Genomic DNA, 15,181 nt, shown 5'->3' on the forward strand with positions numbered 1-15,181 from the left:
AATCGCAAAAGTTCTGGTTTCATGTTAATGCTGTTTGTTTTGTCATGTAAAACTTGGAATATTGTTAAACCTGGAGCTTGGTTGGCCAGATCCCCTCCAGGGGCTCAACAGTCTCAAGATTCCTCATATCTTACCTGTGGTGCTGGAAGTCTTCCTGCTGGAAGTCAGCAGGCTGAAGCTCACAGTCAGGGCAGTGTCCAAGCAGGTTAGCAGCAAGGTCAGAGGCCTGCTCTGCTTTGTCTCTGAAGCCTGCTCTGCTGTGCTTAGTCACTTAGTCGTGCTGACTCTTTGCAACCGCATGGCTGTAGCCTGCCAGTCTCCCTGTCCATGGGGATTCTTCAGGCAAGAATACTGGAGTGGGTTGCCATGCCCTCCTCCAGGGGATCCTCCCAACCCTGGGATGGAACCCAGGGCTCCTGCATTGCAGCGGGTTCTCTCTCTGGGCAGTGCCTCTGTGCCGTCCTCGCTCCATATTCCTACCTCACCAGCAGCGCTCATGTGCTTATTCCTCTATGAATCCACCCCACAGTAAGCAAGGCAAGGTTTGCAATACTTGCATTTGCATATCCCCTAAATCTAGCAGGAACACCAACTTAGGGTACACACTCTTGTAAGATTAGTTTAATAATTAGTTTAATAGCTGGATGCTTACAGTATACATAGGAGAATGCACACCTGCTTTTAAGAAGTAATGGGTTTTAACAAGCAATAGCTTGAATGCTCTTGAACCCAACTTCTAACACGCTGTGCTTTCTCTCCCCAGCCTTTGCCCTAAAACTCAGAGGAGCTGAGCTCTCAGTGATCTCATCAGCTTTTAATATGTCCTCATGATGAAATAGATGGCTGAAGGATCTTAGAGTTAGTACTTCTGCCCACCCCTCCCTGCCTTGAGACTCTGGAGGGTTGGAAACAGCAGAAATTAAAGAGTCCAGAAGGCTCTGAGTTTTCAAGTTGGGATGGGAGCAGGCACAGGGAGGTAGGAGAACATAGTCTGCGTCCTACAGTATACTTGAGGGAGAGGAGTCATAGGGCATTATTTTGACCATCTCGTATAATTAAAAGATGGGCCAAGTGTGAGTTCATACCCAACCTCCAGCCTCTGAAAGACCACAGGAGGCAGGAGTGAGGATGTCTCAAGTTAAATGTGCTTTAATCAGAAGGTATACACCTGAATGCCTGAACTCCTTATAAGTTTAGTCAAATTTTAGGGACAGAGAGACTTCACTCCTTCCTTCCACAATAAAGGAGAATAAATCCATCTGCACTAGTTTCTAATGGCCCAGCCTTTCCTTACTGTGAAACAGATCCTATCCTAAGGAGAGATTAAGTCTCAGATTTAATTGCAGATGCCTAGAAGAGTTAACATGTTATCTTTGAAAATAATATACCACTAGTTTCTTTTAATTCATTCCATCTTGAGTTATGTATGCCTCCTTTGAGGCAGACCCTGTGCTGGGTATTGGGTGTACAGCAGTAAGCTAAACAGACAAGGAGCCTGAGCCACTTGGGGAGAGGGAAGGTTGTCAGGGAGGTAGGTGACTTCTGCAGTGTGAGATGGTCATGTTCAGTGGAGGGTGGAGTTCTCATACAACAAGCTTTTGTAACTTCACCCTAATCAGCTCTGCTTATCTTCTTCACCTTTGAGGTGAGGTGATGTCAGCTTCTGATAACAGTGCTTTCTAATCTTGGCAGCCAAGTACTTGCTGATCTTTTCTTTGTTAACTTGTCCAGTGTCTGCTGGGGGCCAGGCCTAGTGCTGGATACTAACAGGAGATCTCAAGGTGACTGGTGGCGTCTGCTTTCAAGGAGCCTCAGCCTGGTCCCTTGTAAGTAGGGTGACCATGTCCTTTGTTTTTTAGGCCATGAACTAACCTAGATTGAAGACTCGGGCAGCCCTTGTTTTGATTTCTTATTATTAAAGAAGATAACGATTCAGCCTTGCTCTGTACCATTCACTGGCTACTAAACCCTTACTTTAAAGGCTTTGGAGTATAGCACGAGAAAGAAAAAAGAGATTCAAGTGGTAAAGATAAAAGAAGTATCCTTCTCTGGGGCAGTGCCAGGAGATGTAAACAGAAGCCCAGCTCTCTCCTCCACTGTGTGGGTGGGCCCCCAGTGTGAGAACTGCTTGTGTCTAGCAGGCTGCCACCACGTGCCAGGCTCAGGCCTTCCGATTTCTCCTCTATGTGTTCAGGCCAGGTGATTTGGCCTCAGTTGGCTGCGTTGGCCTGTAATTTAAGTAGTATTCCTCATATCAGGGTGTTTACTGTCTCATTAATCTTAACTTTTCCAAAGTTTTTCCCAGCCCAGAAGCCACTGGGTTAATCATTAAGCCTGTGTGCATTTTATTAATACATGGCTATTGCAGAACCTCTTTATAAAACAGAGTAAGGTAAAGCGAGAGTGACAATAAGAAAAAATAAAAATCCATCCTGTGAAGTTCATTGTGTGATTTCCCTTTGGCATCTTTCCTCTGACTGATCAGAATTTTCCTAAAATTTATAAGATTTTACAAGATTATAGAGACTGCTTAAAGACTTATACAGACTTAGGTTGTACAGACTTATTTGTGTGAGTGTTTTTGTCTTTAATCAAGGGATTATAGGCACCAAGAGGGAGACAGATCGTTTTTAGTCTTATACATACAGTACACTGGAGAGCAGTCAGCTTTTTGTCTTGGTTTGTGCTTAGTTAATGCAGGTGTAAGTCTTCCCTCAACAGTGGTTGTGAGATTGTCCTCAAATTCCCAGAGTATTTTCTTGGCTTCATGCTTTTGATACAGGTAGTCCTGTTAATATTTCCAGAATGTGCCTCTGGGTGTAAGACTCTTCTCTTGGAATCTAGATATCTAGCATAATTAAATAAAACCTTTTTGCTGTAGACATGGAAAAGCTTTTCTTAGTGCCTCCAGAAATCAAAGTTGGATGAATTTCCTATGTCTTATCTCTTCTCCCTTCTGTGATATCATTTCCTTCTTTTCTTTAATTCAACTCAGACTTGAGACTTACACGTTCACAAACCCCTAAGAGAAGAGAACTGAGGTATCTGAACAGTACAAGAAGCTCTGGGAGATTTTCCAGGATGTAGGCAGATGCTGCCGGAGCTCTGTCTGATACCTGTATAAATGTGTTATTCATCAGCTACATGATCTAGAAGATCTGATACACACTCTCAGAACATTTTTCTTCTTAGATGAAGAAATGCCTAGGGTTCCTCATAAAAAACTTTTGGTTCTTTGTAGAAAAAAAGCCTTCAACTTAACCCAGAAAAGCCACACTTGTTTTTGTGGAACCTCTTAATACTTTTTCAGAAAGTGGCTATAAAAAGACTACCAAATATGAACATGGAAGGATGTCCTATTAAGGGAATGCAATTTAAAACTATGGTGGAACTTCACTACGCATTAACTAGAATGGCTAAAATTAAAATGACTGATTGTACTAAGTGCTGAAAAGTGTGTAAGAAACTGGATCTCTCTTGTACACTGCTGGTGGCATTATAAAAATGGCACAGTCACCCTCAGAAACATTTTGGCAATTTCTTTAAAAGTTAAATATATACCTGCCATCTGATCTGAGCTTCCCTTGTGGCTCAGCTGCTGAAGAATCTGCCTGCAGTGTGGGAGACCTGGGTTTGATCCCTTGGTTGGGAAGATCCCCTGGAGAAGGGAAAGGCAGCCCACTCCAAGGAAGATCCCCTGGAGAATTCCAGGGACTGTATAGTCCATGGGGTCGCAAAAGAGTCGGACACAACTGAACAACTTTGACTTTCACTTTCACCATATGATCTAGCCATTCTACTCCTAGGTATCTACCCAAGTGAAAGGGAGACATATGTCTATACAAAGACGTGTGTATGAGTGTTGATGACAGCTCTATTTTTAATAGCAAACCCTGGAAACAGTCCTAATGTCCATCAAGAGGTGAACACAAAAACAAACTGTCATATACTCATACAAGGGAACACTTCTTAGCAAAAAAAGAATTTTTGATACATCTGCAACATGGATAGATTTCAAAAGGATTATGATGTGTGAGAAAAGCCAGACAAAATGAGTACAGACTTTATGACTCCACTTGAATGAAATTTCAGAAAATGCAAGCTAATTTACAGTGACAGAAAATGGAATAGTGGTTTCCTGGAGAGAATAAAAGGGAGGGGTAATGGGGTTGATTTTAAAGGGTCTGAGGAAATTTGGGGATGTGAGGAATATGTTGATTATCCTGCTTGTGTTGATGGTTTTATTAGCTTATAACGCCTGTCAAAATCCACCACATTGTACTCTGTAAATATGTGTAGTTTATTGTATGCCACCTGTACTTCAGTAAGACTGTTACAGAAAGAGACAAAGGCCCACCCCCAAGTCGCTTCCATTAGTGTCAGAGAAGATGGTAATAAATATTTGGAACAAGGATTATTAAGGTTATTAAGGACATGACCCCATAAGAATCTGATAAAAGCTACACGCCCTTTCCCCAGTAATGTGAGGACAAAATTTTGCCTACAATTTAGAGGGTTCCAATACTAAAAATCCCAGGCTAATAGAATTCTTCCTATTTTTTTTTTTAAAGAACTAATGTCCTTTCAACAACTGTGTCTCCTAAACAGCAATCCTCTTTTCTTTTCCAAAACAAATAGATAAATTCTTATCTTTATCCCAGATGAACCTTGGGTATTCTTGGCAAGCACGACTTTAAAGTTTAGCCATTCTTCACAGTGAACTATAAACAGAATGGTACAGCACCTCTACCAGCTAAATGAGGCTGCAGTTTCATTGATTATACCATTTCATTGCTTTCAAAATGAACAATAATAACATAATGATTATTGGACACTTTGATTGCCACGCTGTGGTCCAGTTCATAAAACTATACCTTAAGCACAGTAAAGGAAGTTCAGGATAAAAATATCAGTTTTATTATTATATTTTAGAGGACACATTCAATACCAGCCACTTTAGCTATTCCATACTGTTTCAGATTTTCCCATTATACCAGGATAATAGTAATTAACTGGAATTTGCCCAAACCTTAATGAGACTGGCAAGTGGATTTCTGTGTCTATTATTTCCCCATAATCCCTTCCTGCTACATGTAAATAATAGTAATACTCAACTCTGTTTAAAATTGTGATGTCAAAGGTTGCTTGCTTATAGTACCTGTAACATTCCTAAAATCTCTTCTAAACTACTGCTTTTTCCCATCATCCAGGATCCCAATTTTGAGCAAAATGCAAAGAAAAATGTCATAGGATACACTGATTTCCCCCCTTTTCCCTGAACATTTCATTTATCATTTGTACTGTCCTAAAATTTCAATAATGAGAACACCTTCTGAGATGATTGTACAATGTCTATCCATGGATAGAGTCCTAAGTTTTCCCAGGGAGAAGACTCAGAGCATACGTTTGCATGCAGGTGGTTTTTTGAGGGGTACTTTCATGGTTGACATCTATGAGGGACTAAAGGAAGTAGAACTTTGCAGATGGAAGAATTAAAACTAGGATTCAACCACAGCCAAAGCCTTTGCTAATCCCATAGGAGCTTTGGATCAGAGCTGACCCTTGGAATGGTCCTGCCTTGAGGCACTGGGGCCTTTCTGCCCTCATGACCAGTCGATGGACGCAGGCTGCCTTTGGGGAGAGACAGCACACTTTGGTGAAGGGAATCTCCAAAGAGGGATGAAGCTGAGACTCATTAGCCACGAGAAACCCCTGCAGATTGCAGGACGGTTGCCTCGTTCCTGAAGAGAAGGCCTGGGCCGCACCTATGGCGCTCACTGCTGTGGTCCTGCGTGGACCCATCTGGGGACTGTTCCTCCAGGAGCAGGCGCTCTCATTTCCCAGGGAGCTGGACCAGGGAAGGTCAGTGGTGTGACCTTTGGTCCCTACTGTGGCAGCTGGCCTTGAGGTCACGCCGATACTCACCATGTCCATCCTCTACTACCCACTGAGGGTTCTCTTTGTCTGGGGACCACCTATGCTAGTCTGGCTGGTTTACCTGGAGAGTGAGCTAGGCTCTCCTCTGAAAAAAAGGAGTGAAATTCAGTCAATCTTGGTGGTTCCTTGTGGATTAAATAGAAGGAGATAGAGATGAGAAGAGAGAAATCACTGCAAATCTATATTAAAGGAAAAACTGTCAGAAATTGCAGACAGATTTGCAGACAGATGAGAGGTAACAGATGAGAGAAATAGGTCAAGATAAATCCTGGGTTCCAGTTCAAGATGTTGACACAGGAGGATGCTGAAATCAGCCATGGACACACTGAATCTGTAGCTATGTGTGGGATAATTTCCTTTGAAAGAAACCCCCAAGTTAGCTGGGCAGCTCCTTCATATCGGGCAAATGAGAAAAAGCCCACATTGAAATGAGTGTAAGGGGCTGAGACACAATTGTGCCCTAAGCCCCACCATGGCATGATGTCCCACATTGGGAGGGAACTCACTCCAAGCTTCTCCCTGAGGAGGGTTTGAACCCCACCTCTAGCACCCCAGCTTTTAAGACCTGCACCTGAGAGATGAGCCCCCAACCCACCTAGCTTTGAAAGCCAAAGGGGCTCGTATCCCCAGAATGCACAAGGCTACGGTGGGCTGAGCAACAGCTGTCAGTGGGCTTCTGGGGACTCCCTGTGGCTACACCCTGGGCCCGGCATGTGGTGATGGATGATTAGACCTGATGTGGGGCTCACACATAATATATACATACATAAAAAATATATTGTACACCTGAAACTAATACAGTATTATATGTCAATTACATCTCACTTTTAAAAGAAACATGGCCAGTCTTTATCATTTTTTTACTAAAGTATAGTTGATTTACAATGTTTTGTTAATTTCTGCTGTGCAGCCAAGTGATTCAGTTATACATATGTATACATTCTTATATTCGTTTCCGTTATGGTTTATTCATAGGATAGTGAACATAGTTCCCTGTGCTGTACAGCAGGGCCTTGTGGTTTATCCACTGTCTGTGTAATAGTTGGCATCTGCTAACCCCAGCTCCCAGTCCATCCCTCTCCCACTGTCCCCGCCACCCCTTGGGGTCACAGGTCCGCTCTGTGTCTGTGCGTCTGTTTCTGCTTGTGGACAGGTTCGTTTGTGCCATGTTTCAGATTTCCACACAAGTGACATTACATGGTATTTGTCTTGCTCTCTGACTTACTGCGCTTAGTATGATCATCTCTGTCCATCCATGTTGCTGCAGATGGCATTATTTCGTTCTTCTTATGGCTGAGTGGTTTTCCACAATGGAAAACTACTCAGTAGATAGCCATGTCTATCCACTGCATCTTCTTTATCCATTCCTCTGTTGATGGACATTCAGGTTGCTCCCGCGTCTTGGCTGTCGTGACTAGTGCTGCAGTGAACACAGGTGGGTGTCTTTATGAATGATGGCTTTTTCTGTGTATATAGGCTCAGGACTGGGATAGCTGAGTCATACAGTAGTTACAGTTTTACTTTTTTGAGGCACCTCCGTACTGTTTTCCATAGTGGCTGCATCAACTTATATTCCCACCAACAGTGTAGGAGAGTTACCTTTTCTCCATACCCTCCCCAGGATTTGTTATTTTGTAGACTTTTTAATCATGGCCATCCTGACTGGTGTGAGGTGGTCTTTCATTGTAGTTTTGATTTGTATTTCTTTAATAATTAGCAATGCTGAGCATCTTTCCATGTGCCTGTTGATGGCCAGTCTTTAAAGTCATGGTTGCCTAGGATACTCAGTATTCATTTGGGATGAGCCAAGAGTTAATTGATTTGCTTTGGGAAAATAAACTAGGTTGCTGCTTAGGAGACACATTTGTAGAACTCCTAAGATGTGAATAATTCTTCTGTAAGAGGGTATTAACCCAAGATGTTTAGAACCTCAGAACCCTCTGTTTTGACACTAGTGTCAGGCACTAGGAACGTAGCAATGAACAGACAAAGTTCCTCCAGTCACTGGAGTTTCTGTTTTTGTGCCTTGTTGGCGGTGAGGTGGTGAGTGAAAAGCTGTATCCAGAAGTTCATAAATATATAGCAGGTCTGGTGATGATAAATACTATGAAAAAAATTCTAGGTAAAGAAGTAGAGAGTGGGCTGTGTAGGGGTATTGATAGGGTAGCCAGAGACATGTGAGCAGCAACTTGGAAGGGGGAGTTGTGGAGAAGCAGGGAATGGCGTGTACAGAGGGTCTTGAGGGGAAGCTGGCTCTGAGCACCTGAGAGGCAGTCCTGAGGCTGCTGTGGTTGGAGCAGGGGCAGCTGGAAATGGAATGATGTGGGATGAGGTCAGACGTGGACTGGGAGGCTTGCTCCTTGCAGAGACTGCTTTTTTACTCTGAGCTGCAAAGCTTGCAGGGGACTTTGAATAGAAAAGTCACATGCTTTAATTATATGTTAGAGGGCTCATCTGATTGCTGGGTGGAGGTCAGACCTGAGCGAGTGGGATGGGAGCAGGGAGACAACAGGTTATTGTACAAATCTAGAGAAGATGGTGGAGGTTATACTTGTGTTCTAGCAAGTTGTGTTTCTCACGACTTGTGAGGTCGTGAGAAATCATCAGTTTCTGTGTAGGTGGATATGTGTCTCATATACATATGAAACATATGAGACATATATATATATATATATATATATATGACATATATGGCTTTTCCAGTAGTCATGTACGGATGTGAGAGTTGGACCATAAAGAAGGCTGAGCGCTGAGGAGTTGAAGCTTTCTAATTATGGTGCTGGAGAAGACTCTTGAGAGTCCCTTGGACAGCAAGGAAATCAAACCAGTCAGTCCTACAGGAAATCAGCCCTGAATACTCATTGGAAGCACTGATGCTCAAGCTGAAGTTCCAATGCTTTGACTACCTGATGTGAAGAGCTGATTCACTGGAAAAGACCCTGATTCTAGGAAAGACTGAAGGCAAGAGGAGAAGAGGGCGACAGAGGATGAGATGGTTGGATGGCATTGCTGACTCAATGGACGTGAGTTTGAGCAAACTCTGGGAGATAGTGAAGGACAGGGAAGGCTGGCATGCTGCAGTTCATGGGGTTGCAAAGAGTTGGACACAACTTACTGACTGAACAACAGGAATGAATGCATGTATGTCCAAGTTAAACCTTTTGCGTAGAAGGCTAAGATTTTATCTGAGTTATCAGTATATAGTGGGGAAATCACTATTAAAAAAAAACACAATTTCAGTACTTGGTGGTAGAGATGTAGAGGAGAGTGAGGGTTACAGAACTTTTCCTGGGAAAATTTTAGGGTAGGAAATGGGAAAAAAAACAAAAAACAAAAAACTAGGGAGGTAGGTGAAGCTGGACCGTGGAGGGTCTGATGGACCACATTAAAAACTTGAGCTTTATCCCAAAGTTGATGGGAACAGTTCAAAAGTATTACCTAAGGAGGCAACATGTTCCAATTTATGACTTAAATTCTCCAGGTAACTCTGGTGTGAGAAACGGGACTCTTGAGAAGTTTAGACTGAAGGCAAGGAAACCAGTTACGATTTGCATGTGTCCCGGGTAGAGGCAATAAGCTAATGTTTATTACGCACTTGCTACACATCCTGCACCATTCTAAGCACTTTGTTACTAACTTAATCCTAAGAACAACCCTATTAGTAGGCACCGTTACCATCCACCTCTTACAGACGCATAACTTCTAGCACAAAGAGGCTAAGGAAACTTGCCCAAGTTCATGGGGCCACACAGCTCTAAGGAGGGGGATTTGAACGCAGACACCCTGGCTGGAGAATTCAGGCTGTTGCAGACTGTGCTACACTGCATCTCCTGAAGATAGGAGCCCAGACATTTAGAGAAAATTATAGGGCAGATCTCTTCCTTTGTCCCGAACTGAGTTGTTAATTAGCCACAACTTTGCATTAGTGTTACAGCAGTATCTAAGAAACCCAGCCTCCTAGCCTCTCCTCTTCTCCTTATTTAGGGCTTCAGTTCTCTTTTGGCACCCATGTCTCTGTCTTTGTAATCTCATGCCACCTTTCTGTACCCATGCAACCTACAGGGTGTGTCTTTGAGTAAAACATATTATGATGTTATTATCATCTTGTCAGGTAACCCAAGTCTGTGCCCTTGTCTTAGAATTTCTTGCTAGGGGAATACATCAGCTTTGGGGTTCATTTGGTGTGCTTTTCCCCAAAGCTTTTGTTTGAGAATAGCTCCAATTAAGTCACCTCCATTAGAACATCACTACTATATGAGATTAAGGTGAAACACACTAGCATGGGGGGAGAAAAGTTCAGGTTTTGAATAATCACTCAGAATACAAACACAAACTGTAAATACTCGTTATCTAACTGTGATTTTGCTGTCAAAGTGTGCAGAATTTGAGTAGTACAAGGAAATTATGGAGAAGCTAGTGTCTGGGAAATGCCTGACTTAGTTTGCCAGAGAGATATCAACTCCATTATCCCCTGGGACAGTCCTATTTCCTTCTCTGTTAGATTCACGGGAGTATTGAACATTAGCATCCTTCTCCCATGTGGTTAATGTTATTATTACAGCTTTATAAAGGACAATACTTAGGCCAGATGTTATCCAAGAGAGCAGACAGAAACTTCTAGCCCTGATAGAGATTCAACCCTGAAGTGTGATGCAGGGACACAAGAATAGGAAACAAACAAAAAAAATAGACTGTTCACAAAAAGGTGACACGTACCCCAGTGTAGGCAAGAAGGCCTCAGTGAGTATCACCTGTGTCTTGTGTGGTCAAGACACAGAGAAAGCACCAAGACCAAAGACAGTGGGCTGGGGAGGAGGGAACGGACAAGTTCAAGGAGTAACACAGAGTCTGCCTCAGAAACTAGGCGCGTGAGTCTTTCTTGGGAAAGCCGAGAGGGGTCCGAAATGAGTTGACGGTCACTGAGTTCAGGAACCTCCCCGCCGCCCCGCCTATTTTTGTTTTTGGAAACTAGAGTCTCTTAAAACATGAAGTTTCAGCACATACTTGAGGAAGTCTAAAGTAACACCCAGCCCTTCCTTCTCAGCTCACGTTCCAGGTAAGGAGCATTTTTTTATTTTAGAACTCCAGGTGCAGTCAGGAGAAGGGAGAAAACAGTGACACCCATCTTTTTAATGAGCATTGCTACTAGAAGAGAAATTAGCATCACCCTGAATTTTATGTGGTGTCAGTTAAATGAAGTTATTTTGTAGCACTTTACAACAAATTAGAATCAATGAAATTGAAAATAAGCCTAGCAGCTGGGATAAGTAATCAGGTAAGTGGCCAGTTTTGCTATTTTTGCTTTGAGCAGAAGACAGAATTTGAATTTCTAATGTCCTTCGAGGTGCAGGGTTCACTACTGGGGATGTGGTTTCCGGGACGATTGTTTAAGATGCCAGCAGCTCAGTGTTGCCCTCCAGGCTATAGCCTGCTTCTAGCCACGTTCCTTGGAAACTGGCCCTAGCGCAGATGTGTGTCCACCAGAGAGAGGGCTGTGAATTAGTGTAGGACGCAGCTCTGCTTTTGGCGGAACGTTAGAGAGCAGACTGGAAATACATGACCCAGAACAAGGCAGTAAATCATCAACATTAATAGAGAGACTCTAATGAAAGGACTGAATTCATGTGGAGACTTTATGGCCACTCATGAAATCAGCTCAGATCCAAAGAACTATTAGAACACTTTTATGCTTTAAGAAGAGGGTGACTCTGTTCAGTTGCTGCAATCTGTATATAGTCAGAACGCCCTGACATCATCAGTACTGGCTTTAGTGGGCAGAATTTTACAGCAGAGCTTTGCACTCCATGAGCTGGTATTTTTTGTTGATTAGCAGATGATTTTTGTATCTGAGATAAGTTTGGGAAACTGTAGAGGAAGCCAAAAGAAGATGGAGGTTGGTGGCTCAGGATTTCTATGTGATATATGTGTACATTTGCTTGTGTGGGCAAAAACATGGGAGAGAAAAAGATGAATGGGGGCAAGGGGTGTTAGCACAAATGAAACTTTGTCAGTTACTTGGGAGTATTAAGAGGTCAAGATGAAGATAAAACGGTGTTTGCAACGGTTTATGAAGAGAAACAGGCCGTAGTGAAGATTTAATTTTCATTTTTTTTCCTCTGCAGCAGATGGATTAAATGAAACTATTCAGTCAAAAATCCATGTATCTAGGTTGTTTTCAGCCTACCTTAGAGAAAAATAAAATTTGCACAGATTTTTTTCTACTTAGAAACTTTATACTTGAAACATTTTTCTCAAAATATTTGTATATTTACTATTTTTCTCTTAAATTTTTTCTTCAAGTATTCAGATAACTTTTTAGATGGCTGATTATTGAAGCAGCAGGGGATTTTCCTCTTGGAAAATAAAAATGATGGACAGGACTTTCTTAATTTCTTCAATACCAACTTCTCTTTCTTTGACCAACAGCACGTACTTGACATTCAGCTTTATACTTTGGGTTTGGAGGTAGAAGGAGCAAGGTGTTAAATTTTTATCAGCATCATCTCATGAGAATCCTGTTCATAAGCAGGACCCTCTGCAGGGAAGGCTGACTTCTCTATGAAGCATCATGGCACCACAGAGAGCAGGACAGATCTCTGATGAATCTGGCTATTACTAAAAACGTATCTGCCCTGCTGAGCTCCAAATGGACAACCTTAGTGCTTGGCCCTGTGCACCCAGCTCAGGTGTTGCTCAGGGTGGTATCACTGCTTTGACAGATTGCCATGCTCTGAAAGCACTAAGACACATGCCTGAGATGTGGAGGGTATCCACTGTATTTTATTACTTTGAGAAAAATGGGTGCAGAGAACTGAGTGAATTTATAGGGACAGGAGTTCAAAATGCTGACCTATTATTTCCAGAGAAAGCAGTTTCCTCTTTGTTTTGAACTGCCCTGTCCTGGCTAATATCTCTTATTAATGAGTGTTGAGAAAGTCCAGGTAGTGGAAACACTGGGGGCTACTATCATTTTCTACTTTCCACTAGTAAGTAATTTCTCTTTTATTGTAGAAAATGTGAGACCAGTGTATACTGATTAATTGATGCACTGAAGATGCAGGTTGTGGTAGAAAATGTCTTTATGAGAGTAATTTGGTCATTTATATGGACTTTGTAATGTCTGTGAAAGAAATTATTTTGCAGGTTATTGCATCATTAGTCAAATTTTCTGAAGCACTGATGTGAAAATCCAGTGTTATTGGAAATAATCTGGACACTTTTTCTCTGTGTTTATATTTTACAGTGGCTGCTAATTTACAGAAGATTGTAGATGATCCCAAAGCTTTAAAAACATTGACATTTAAGTTGGTAAGTGGAAAGTTACGGAATGAAGGTAAAGATTTCGCCATGCTGTGCCAACAAGTAATAGTAATGTCATTTAATAACCTGTTCCATAATTCTGTTGTTGGTTTTGGGGGGTAGGGAAGTGGGAATCCATTTTTGGATTCATTATTTGGCTGGTCAACATGAGAATTTTTTTTTTTATTAGAATATAATTGATTTAGAAGGGTGTGTTAGTTTCAGGTGTACAGAAAAGTGAATTGGGAAACAGCAAAGTGAATCAGTTATACATATATCTACTTCTTTTTTTCAGATTCTTTTCCTGAATATGTCTGTACAGGGTATTGAGTAGAGTTCCCTGTGCTATACAGTAGGTCCTTACTAGTTATATATTTTATGTAGTACTCTTGCCTGGAAAATCCCATGGACGGAGGAGCCTGGTAGGCTGCAGTCCATGGGGTCGCTAAGAGTCGGACACGACTGAGCGACTTCCCTTTCACTTTTCACTTTCATGCATTGGAGAAGGAAATGGCAACCCACCCCAGTGTTCTTGCCTGGAGAATCCCAGGGACGGGGGAGCCTGGTGGGCTGCCGTCTATGGGGTCACACAGAGTCGGACACGACTGAAGCAACTTAGCAGCAGCAGCAGTGTGTATATGGCAGTTTCAATCTCCCAATTTATCTGTCACCTTCCCTTTCCCCACTGATAACCATAAGCTTGTTTTCTACATGTATGACTCTATTTGTTTTGTAAATAAGTTCATTTGTACCATTTTTTCAGGTTCCACATATACATGGTATCATATGATATTTGTCTTTCTCTGACTTACTGTAACTCATTATGACAATCTCTACATCCATCCACATTGCTGCAAATGGCATTATTTTGTTCTTTTTTATGACTTGGGAATACTTTCTAATCATGACTGGAAATCTCCTCTTCCATAAGTGTGGTTTGTTTTTTTTACCATCACATCTTTAACCATTTGAGAAGTCTTGAAGTCTGTACCGTTTTGCTTCCAGTTTGTACGGCAACTTGACCAGAAAGACAAATTAATCTGAGTTTGAAGCAACACTCTTAACAAACCTTTTCTGAAGCAAAAGCCAAGTGGTCCTAACTTTTAAAAATGGAGGCCGATTGTTGTAGAAATGGTTTAAGTAATTGGAAGCGATTGTAGAACTGCCCTCTGAAAGCTAATGAACAAAGACATGACGTTTTAACTCCACATTTCAAATCACAGTAACAGATTCTCATGGAGAGGAAATATTCCAGCAGTTTTTCTGCACTGGTAGATTTTAGGTTTATAAATAGGGTGGCCACAGAGATACAGATATGGAGCATTCTGGGGTCTTTGTGAAACTAAGAGCCTGTGATCCTGGCTAGAAATGGAGAGAAATCCAACTAGTCAAAAGTGATGCTTTTCTGGAAAGTTTTTGCAGACGGTATAGTAAATGACAAATTTTTTAAACTATAAATTAATCTTAGCAAGGGCCAGCCAGAGTGCTAAGCAGTTTAAGATCTAGATGACCAACACTTTGCTGTGCACAACATATTAATGGTCTTTTTTATTTCTTGTGAAAATTTAATGGAAAATGTGCATGGCCAAAAAATGCTAAATGATTCGTTACAGTAAATGTTAGCCTAGTGCTAATTAACTTTCTGGACCTTGCTCCTCATCTAATTTCAGATGGCCAGGCTGGGTGATAAAAGAAAAACACAAGGATTTTCACAGAAAGAATTCAGCTGAAGAAATCAATTTTGTTTTGATAATAAAAGAACATTTTAGTCAGACAAAGAGTGAGAAATTAACAAATTGGAAACTTTATATTTTAGCTTAGGACTCTTCTTTTCACTTCTGTTATGTTTCTAATTCACCTGCATCTTGTAAACATATTTCATTTATATGAGGATATATGGACGAGAAAAATGGCACCCCGTGTCTGCATTTCGAGTCAGAATTAA

The 15,181-nt window shown here is 41.7% G+C and overlaps 1 protein-coding gene across 1 annotated transcript in view; it reads left to right on the top strand.

Annotated features, from left to right (window-relative positions):
- Nucleotides 1-15,181, top strand: part of STK39 (serine/threonine kinase 39) — a 322,691-nt gene that overhangs the window by 294,955 nt on the left and 12,555 nt on the right. The window contains exon 17 of the mRNA XM_027558523.1: nt 13,181-13,245. Coding sequence (XP_027414324.1) covers nt 13,181-13,245 — 65 coding nt within the window. The remainder of the gene's footprint in view (nt 1-13,180; nt 13,246-15,181) is intronic.

Source organism: Bos indicus x Bos taurus, chromosome 2 (assembly GCF_003369695.1).
Source record: "Bos indicus x Bos taurus breed Angus x Brahman F1 hybrid chromosome 2, Bos_hybrid_MaternalHap_v2.0, whole genome shotgun sequence".
Taxonomy (NCBI): Eukaryota; Metazoa; Chordata; class Mammalia; order Artiodactyla; family Bovidae; genus Bos; species Bos indicus x Bos taurus.